Source organism: Boleophthalmus pectinirostris, unplaced genomic scaffold, assembly GCF_026225935.1.
Source record: "Boleophthalmus pectinirostris isolate CB_2022bp ecotype Guang Dong unplaced genomic scaffold, ASM2622593v1 HiC_scaffold_22, whole genome shotgun sequence".
In the NCBI taxonomy this organism is placed as follows: domain Eukaryota; kingdom Metazoa; phylum Chordata; class Actinopteri; order Gobiiformes; family Gobiidae; genus Boleophthalmus; species Boleophthalmus pectinirostris.
Window position 1 is genome coordinate 5,528,467 of NW_026571190.1, and position 9,168 is coordinate 5,537,634.

The 9,168-nt window shown below is 39.3% G+C and overlaps 1 protein-coding gene across 1 annotated transcript; it reads left to right on the forward strand.

Moving 5' to 3' along the window:
- The first annotated feature begins 1,870 nt into the window (after positions 1–1,870).
- LOC110153545 (perlucin-like) lies at positions 1,871–4,464 on the forward strand. Its single transcript, XM_020917451.2, has 5 exons — positions 1,871–1,878; positions 2,826–2,902; positions 2,985–3,104; positions 3,423–3,525; positions 4,140–4,464. Exons 3-5 carry the CDS (start codon positions 3,000–3,002, stop codon positions 4,220–4,222), a joined length of 291 nt encoding a protein of 96 aa, XP_020773110.2. The 5' UTR covers positions 1,871–1,878; positions 2,826–2,902; positions 2,985–2,999; the 3' UTR covers positions 4,223–4,464.
- Positions 4,465–9,168: the final 4,704 nt, after the last annotated feature.

Sequence of the window (9,168 nt, forward strand, 5' to 3'; positions counted from 1 at the left end):
GTAGAGCATCAAAAAATAGGATGGATCCTATTTTCTGAAATCTACACGCACAGGACGTGCTGCTCCGCGCGCGTATTATTTTACTTGGTACATGTGTCAGTAACGCGCGTCACAATGCTTTTTTAACCTGGACTGAAATGGTGGGTTTTTCGTTTTTCTTCATACAAATTTGCTAAAATCACCGCGATATCAGCAGCGGTGAAACACCGGAGGTGCGCCTGCGTAGACCGTGATCCTGAGCGAAAGGACCGACGCAGAAGTCCGCGCTCCACCGAGATAAACGCAGCTGACGCCCGATCGCACTCGGGTTCTCTCAGGGGAGGTCCTAGATTCCAAGTTCTAGTCCAGGATTAGTCCTGGTTTGGTCCTGGTTTGGTCCTGGTTTAGTCCTGGTTTAGTCCTGGTTCAGTTCTGGTTTAGACCTGGTTCAGTCCTGGTTCAGTTCTGGTTTATTCCTGGTTTAGTCCTGGTTTAGACCTGGTTTAGACCTGGTTTAGTCCTGGTTTAGTCCTGGTTTAGACCTGGTTCAGTTCTGGTTTAGTCCTGGTTTGGACCTGGTTCAGTTCTGTTTTAGTCCTGGTTCAGTCCTGGATCAGTCCATATACGGCGCAAAAGTTCAGCATCTTAACAGTTCTTTTGGTGAGAGTAAATTAAAAGTGCTGCAATAGTCATGTAATGTTTTACATTTTAAATACAGTAATATTGCAATGTAACAAATGACTTTGAAATGACAGTAACAAGTCATAAATAACACATTACAGTTTTAAAGTCATTTGTCCAACAGTGTATCTTGTAAAGTTGTTGTAAACTAGAAGTCAGTTTGAAAAATAAATGCAGCCTTTCATTTACAGATCTCATCTAAATATAAAATGAACTGAACTTTGAACTAGTTCAAAATTAAAATTGTGAACTATGAACGTGAACTATTCACTTTGAACAAGTGTGAACTGAACGTTGAACTAGTTCATGAAAAGTGTGAACTTGCACAACACTGCTGCAGTGTTGGGAAGGTGACTTTTAAAATGTATCCCCCTACAGATTACAGATTACATAGCCCAAAATGTAGTTCATAACATAATCCATTAAATTACTTAAAGTGAGTAATGTAATCTGATTACTTTAGATTACTTGATTTGCTGTAGAAAAGCAAAGACGAGGAAATCGTAACATAAAATGTTTTGTCTGGTAAAAGAAAATAAAAAGCCCAGACTTAACCATATTTAAAATATTATTGATAGAAGAGGAGGAGACATGGTCCACACAGCATGATTTAGTCCTGTTAAAGCCTGTTTTAGTCCTGGTTTAGATCTAGTTTAGACCTGGGTTTAGACCTGGTTTAGTGTCCGGCAATGAGTGGAATTACCAAAAAAAATTAATAAATACATTTTTTTTTTTTTTTTTTTAAGTGAAAACAAGAAAATACCGCCTTGTAATCATCCATTTATTTCAACAAAGTAACTGTAATCCAATTACCACTCACTGAAACACTAACTGTAACTGAATACAGTTACTCATCATTTGTACTCTGATTATGTAACTTGTACTTTCAATCCTACTACTACTACTACTAGTACTTTCTCATTTATGTTGCCAGTTTCAATGCAGAAATACAGTTGATTTTCTGGAGCTTTCACATGAGGCATGTGTGGAAGCCCATTTCCACCAGCAAATACAAAAATAAAAGCCTCATAGGAAGTCATTATTACTCATTTTAAAGTGATCATTAGGAGTTTTAAAGTCATATATATATTTATTTTTTTAAGTTTTAAACTTGCAATTATGACTTTAAAACTCAGAATTATGTGTCTGTATAAGGGATGTTCATTCATTCATGTGTTTTAGTTGGACCTGCAGGTCCCCCTGAGCCGACTTCAACAAGTGAGTATCCTGTTTGTGTATTTACTTTCAAACCAGGACTGGCTGCTTTTTTTCCTAAAGGGTTCGAATTCAGGCAAATGTTCGAGGGCAGCATCAGAGCAATCACTGGTGTAACAAATGCCTATGAGCATATTCCAGTCAAATACAGACTGATGTATCTGTACCAGGGGTCTCCAACCTTTTTCCACCAGAAAGGTTCTAATTTTAGTGGTTGCAAGAAACTGATTTAAGAAAGAGGGCAAGTGTTAGATGGGGTACAGTTAGACGCCTACACAACATGAACCATTGTTCATTTATTAGTGCACAGAGTTATGCAACAGTGGTAATAGTCATGTAATTAAACTGTATTGAGTTATTCATCATAAAACGTATCATTCAGAAATCCCTTGGAGCTACTTGGAAGGAGATAGAGAGCTACTGGTAGCTCCTGAGCTACAGGTTGGAGAGCCCTGATCTATACTTATGCTATCATTATTATCAAACATTGCAGGGGCAAGGTTAAAACGGGCCAAAGATGTGGCCCACAGGTCTAATTTAAACCAATATTTGCACCCATACACTGTACATAAATGGACATAGCTATCATACTAGCGTTCCAAATAGGAAGTGAGCATGGACACACTTCCGACTCCATTGACACTGGCTCCTTGTTTTGGTCTTAAAATGTTTGTATGAACTCACTTTGCAGGATCCAGGTGTTTTTATTTCACTATTTCATCCATAGATGAATTCCTATTCCTAATATGGAACTCAGCTCCAAATTCACTCCATAACTGCCAACTTCAGTGAGCTTCATTTGACTGGAGCTGAGCTGTAGGTGATGTTACACTCCCGTAGTCCACTTATTTATACAGTCTATGTTTACACCATATAAATCAGTGTGAGGAGTTGCCTGTTGCCGCTTCATTCATTCCAGACGTTCATGTTGTTCACTTTCCTGTTTTCAGCTGATGATTCTTGGTACATATTCGAAGGGAATGCTTATTTTTTTGAAAAAGATCAAAAGAGTTGGTCTAATGCTCAGGTAATCATGGAAGATTCACTTTAATAATACCAAAACTACTGGACTTCATTTGATGATGGTTTCTTTGTCCTGCCTCTTTCAGAGCCATTGTCTAGGAATGAGAGCACATCTTGTGGTCTTCAACAATAAGGCAGAGGAGCAATATGTGGCTCGTATAACCAATGGATTGAACATCTGGATTGGCCTGTCTGCTGCCCAGCAGGTACGACACAGTGCTGGACAAGTTACTCAGCAGTAAGATAAGAACCTCTTAGATCTGTGGCAGTGGCATGTCCAGACTTTTGGAGAGAATGGTTGAACATTAAAACAGCAGCGTTATGCTGAGTGTGTGTATTTGTGTACTTATCATGCACTTTGCCCACATTAGTCACAGTGTGGGGATAAATAAGGTCAGCCATATGTCTATTACGCCCAGGTGCAATAACAACAATTTTCAAAGCCTACCACATTTTGAATACACAGCTGTGAAGTTCACAAAGATCTTTTCACTTTTGTCTCAAACTCTTGTGTGATGTTTTAGTACGGCTCCTGGTTTTGGGTCAACAGTGACGCTTTGGGATACACAAACTGGTGTCCTAGAAAACCTTCCCCCAAAAGTCAAAAGAAATCATGTGCTGCGAAACGTAAGTACCCACTAACCTGAAGGTTGGCAGTTCAAACTTCTCTTGTACTAGTTCATACTGTCCTCAGGCAAAACACTTGGTACATCAAGTGTGGTACATCTTGGTACAGCAAATTTTGTATTAAAATCTTCTGCATAAATAAACTCAATTTTACAACATATAAACCATAACCACTACAGAGCCACATCAGCCCGTTTGAGATTATAATGTGTTTAATGCAACTTTGTGCGTATTTGTTTATGTTTTACAGAAACAAAACTTAAAACCACATGGCTCATTTACATGAACAGTAAGCACGAAAGAAAACAGCTCACTCATCTAAACTTCATGTATACTGAACATATTTTAAATATATTATCATTTTTAAATCTATATAAATGCAAGGGTGATTAAAAAAGAATTGCAGCAGAATAAAATGTAATTTTAGATGCAGCTCACTAATGAGTTGTGTTATTTTGGAGGTGACTCATGTCGTCCATGTGGGTGACCTGGTGCCCACGAGCACCGTGTTGGTGACCTCGTCTTAGACATTTCCAAATAAAACAATTCCATGGAGAATAGAAGGTGTCTATTGCAAATGCAGCGACTTATTCCCTGTGTCTTGTCTCCTATAGAAGCAAAATGCTGGACTGATCGTGTCTGTGCCATGCGTCTGCCCTTCGTCTGTGAGAGAGAAGAATCTGATACATCAAACTGAGATCAATTCTACCAACAGCTCCCATGTGCTCAGTGTGAACATGGGACATCACAGTGTCCAAAAGATGAAATCAGATCTTCTTTTGTCATCAGTTTTCATGAGTAGTTGTAGATGAAGCCAAACTTCATGGATGACTTTACATTTGATTAAAAAGCATTGCAACTAGAGGCCTATGCTCTTTTTAGTGTGTGTGCATTATTATTACTATTTTATCATCACAATATCAATATCAATTTGCAATGTCTCCCCTTTAACTGTCTGTACTGTCATCAAATTACACATAAGCAATACCATCACAAACCACCAGAGGGAGACAAATGACCAAGTGTTTTTTTTTTTTACAGTGGGACACATTTACTTTATTACTATATACAAATAATAATAATAATAATCATCAATCATCATCATCATCATGATATAAAATAATAATCATTACATTTATGGCTGTATTTTCAAGAACAAGATAGACCGATCTATAGGCAAACAGAAGACACAGACAGAAAGATTAAAAGAAATAATTCCCCTGTAATAACGTGAACCACACCACAAAATCTGCCAAGTAATTCACAATTTACCACAAAGTGCAGAAAAAAAGTTTTACTACTACTACTACTACTACTACTACTACTACTACTACTCGTCTTTTTGTAAGTCCCGGTGTATTGTCCCAAGCTGCCCACACAACTACTATCTCTCGCCGTTGTTTAGAATCGCAACTTTTACTACAAATGGTAGCACTACAACTATACTACTACTACAGATTAGAATTTTGAATGTATTTGTTTGGAGGATGAGCCCCTTGAAATGTTTCTCCATCTCGTTTTTGAGGGGTCCTCATAGTTACAACAATAAAAGACAGATACAGTAGGACAGTCAGCGCCATAAAATCAAATAAACACCAAAACAACAAAATCAACACAACCATACACACACACACACACACACACACACGCACACACACACACACACACACAGCACACACACACACACACCCACACACACACACACACACACACACAGCACACACACACACACACACACAGCACACACACTCACACACACGCACATACACACATGCACGCACACATACACATACACACACACACTACACACACACACACATACGCATGCACATATACCCCCACACACACACACACATACACACACACACACACACCTACACACACGCACATACGCATGCACATAACCCATTTTTCCACTGAAGTTCCAGTGAGTGTCACTACGTCAACTGGAGGCAGCTACAAGGAGCAATACCCTATCCACTTATTTTAATAGATCCATGATAATATTATAAATTGACATAAATGGAAGTGAACATGGGCGCATTTCCGGCTCCATCGACTCTGACTCCAGTTGATTTTAGATTGAAAAACTGTCCCCCCTCTGTGTTACTGCTGCTGTGAGCCTTGTTCTTTTGGTCTTAAAACCATCTCTATATGATCATGGAGTTTTTATTTTGCTATTTTGCCTGTAAATAAATTCCTAATCTTAACCTGCTCCAAACTCACCCCTATAACTGCAAGCCTCGGTGAGCTTCATTTGACTGGAGCTGAACGCTGTGGGTGGCGTCACACTCTCTTAGTGCACTTCTTTATACAGTCTGTGGTTTGAATGAGGAAATATGAGCTACTGCTGCTTCTGTCACAATGTGTCGAGTCCTGTGCTCATGGAAATAAACTTCTCCTGCGTCAGAACTTCAGCCTTGTGTCTTTTCTCTTTTACTCTTGGATTATTACGATTTATTCTACAGCAGAATCTGTGTCTCTCCTGGTGGTGTAGCACAGGCCACTGGTCATGTACTTCAAATACCCCCAAACTTTATTACCCAACCCAAGTTCTAGCAAAGTTATAATGTTGTTGCATCATCAGAAATGTGCCTGGGATAACACTGAAATTTGAATAGTACGGAGCTTGCCCGATGACATCCCGATCACGTACGTGAAAAAAGATATTAACTCGTGGCCTCAAATTACTATTTCGTTCCCACAATATATAATTCGTTCCCACACTTTAGCTAAATCGTTTGCACGTTTTAGCTATATCGTTCGCACGTTTTAGCTATATCGTTCGCACGTTTTAGATATATCGTTCGCACGTTTTAGATATATTGTTCGCACATTTTAGCTATATCGTTCGCACGTTTTAGATATATCGTTCGCACGTTTTAGATATATTGTTCGCACATTTTAGCTATATCGTTCGCACGTTTTAGATATATCGTTCGCACGTTTTAGATATATTGTTCGCACATTTTAGCTATATCGTTCGCACGTTTTAGATATATCGTTCGCACGTTTTAGATATATCGTTTGCACATTTTAGCTATATTGTTCGCACGTTTTGATTAAATCGTTCCCACATTTTAGCTAAATCGTTCCCACTAATTAATAAAATGCCGCCAATTAAACAAACATGGTGTGGTGTTCGGTTGATTTGGCAAGTCCTTCTTGCATGGCTAGCTGGACCTCGGACTTCAGCAGACACAAATAAAAGTAAGATATATCATTATTTATATGTTTTCCCCCCCATTTTTGACAACGTATATTGTTCCTTACTCAAATGTATGCTTATGTAAATGTTGGCTTATATAAAGTCCAGGATCGTGTAGTAGCATGGCATAATATGCATGCTATAGCTAAATAAAAAAAATAAACAAAATGCTATCTTAAATACTAGTGAGCTAATGCTGCTAGCTTATAGAGGAAATGTTATGGAGTAAAGTGACAGTAAAATTGTCCTAAATGTTTTTACCGTGTGTTCATGTAGCAATAGATGATCAACTGCTGCTTTTTTGAGGGAGCGTAACACAGAGGAGGGAGTCATCCAGACACTGAAGGATGAAAATGTAAGTTTCTCTGTTTTTCCACCTTAGAACGTTGATCTCGTAACATCTATAGCCTAGAATACAAGTGCCAAACACACATCCATGTAGAATATAAGATACCAATTTGGATGAAATGCGAATAGACCTGTATAGACCCAGTGTTAGCCCCAATTTCATCTTAGCGTTAGCCATCTATCACCACAAACTATGAAATACCAGAACTGTTTTGGAGACTTACAACCACTCAACTACACATGAGTAACACCAGAGCCTGATAGAAATCATTGCCACATGTAGAATTGTTTTTGCATTGTTCATTGACGTAGCGATTAGCATCGAAATGAAGTTATATGCTAACGACCACGTAATAAACATTTCGTAAATCTAACGCTATGCTGGACAATAATACACAAAAAAATAAAGAGGGCCACAACAGTTTGACAAGAAACCCCTCGATTTATTTCATCCAGAGCCAATACAATGTGTAACACATGCGAAATGGAAATATGTGAAATGGAAGCGTCTCTCGCTAACTTAACGTCACTTCGGCTAATGTTTACCTTTATCAAACGCCTCAACAGCTAAGGACTAAACCAGAACTGAACTAGACTAAAACAGGACTAAACCAGGACCCCGTCCTCTCTCTCTCCACAAAGATTAGTCCTGGACTTGAAAGAAAGAGAGCGAGAGAGAGAGAAAGAGGACCCCAAGTCCACGGAGCGCGTTCCGGTGACGGCAGCGTTTAGCAGCACGGAGTTCTGAGCCGGTCCACCCACCGCCACCGCGGGCACAACTCCGGTCATTCAGACACTCGGTCCTGGTTCAGTTGTGGTTTAGTCCTCAGCTGTTGAGGCGTTTGATAAAGGTAAAAATTAGCCTAAGTGACATTAAGAAGCAAGAAACGCTTCCATTTCAGCAGAGTCAAATGTTTAGCGTGCCAGCTGCTGCCACCTGCTGGTCAAGAACGTGTCTATATTTGTGGATCTGTTTTGAGTTTGAGCTTATGATACCTGCAATGTATCCGATCACTGGCAGGGCATAGCTGTTTAACATGTAATTATATATATATATATATATATATATATATATATATATATATATATATATATTATATATATTTATATATATATATATATATTATATATATATATATATATATATATATATACACACACTGTTAAAAAACAAACTTGCTTTTTGTTAAAAGAATGAATGTATTTAAGTCCAGTAATTTTTTTTACCTGTCAAATGCTGAATAAACTCTTAAATGCATTTTAAGGAACTGAAATGACTGCCTCATCCAGTGAGTTTAAGATACATTTTTGGGAGGACTAGAGATCTTATGTCTTGATTCAAAGCCTTGAACTCAAGCGTTCACGCATGCGTCGTTAGTACTATGCACGGGGTTTCCTGCTGCTGCCACGGGCTGCTGCTTAACCATGTGCTAAACTTTGGTCACACTAGCTTCAAGATGGCTCCTACATCGTGGAAGGTAAGTGTTATTTTCTTTGCAGTGTTTTGTCAGCTTTCTGCTTATCATATCATTGGCTTTCTTCGAGAAATGCTTATTTGTTATAAACTCATGGACCCATGCTCCTTTTTGTAATTTAATGCAAAATATGTAAGCTTATATTCCTGATGGCGCTTCTGATCACGCCAGTGCTCGCACATCCACAGCTTTGCCCGCCACCACATATTGGTCTGTCCACATGCTCTGTCCGAGTACTGCTCCGCGGTCATTGCTGTGTGTTCTCGCGGCTGCGTGCGGCCCCTTGGCGGGCACGGTACCTCCGCTCCGCGCCCGGTCCTCTCTTTCGCGGACGTGGTACCTCCGCTCCCCGCCCGGTCCTCGGTTATGCGGGCATGGTACCTCTGGTCCTGGTCCACCAGGTTTAGACCAGGTTTAGACCAGGTTTAGACCCTATGACGAGGCACACGCTTAAGACCAGGAGTTTGGTTCGGGAAATGGTCGTTATTTTCTCCATTATTTATTTAAACACAAAATCGAAAAGTGAAAAAAGTGAATCGTTATCCGTTTAAAATTTTGGTTTTATTTTGAAGAACGAATGATACACGGATTCATCAGAAATTACTTCTCCTT

Bases quoted from the DNA above. Each gene is read 5' to 3' on its own strand.
- LOC110153545 (XM_020917451.2), top strand. From the start codon at position 3,000: ATGAGAGCACATCTTGTGGTCTTCAACAATAAGGCAGAGGAGCAATAT. The intron at 3,105-3,422 runs GTACGACACAGT...GTGATGTTTTAG, and splicing joins GCCTGTCTGCTGCCCAGCAG to TACGGCTCCTGGTTTTGGGT. The intron at 3,526-4,139 runs GTAAGTACCCAC...TGTCTCCTATAG, and splicing joins GAAATCATGTGCTGCGAAAC to AAGCAAAATGCTGGACTGAT.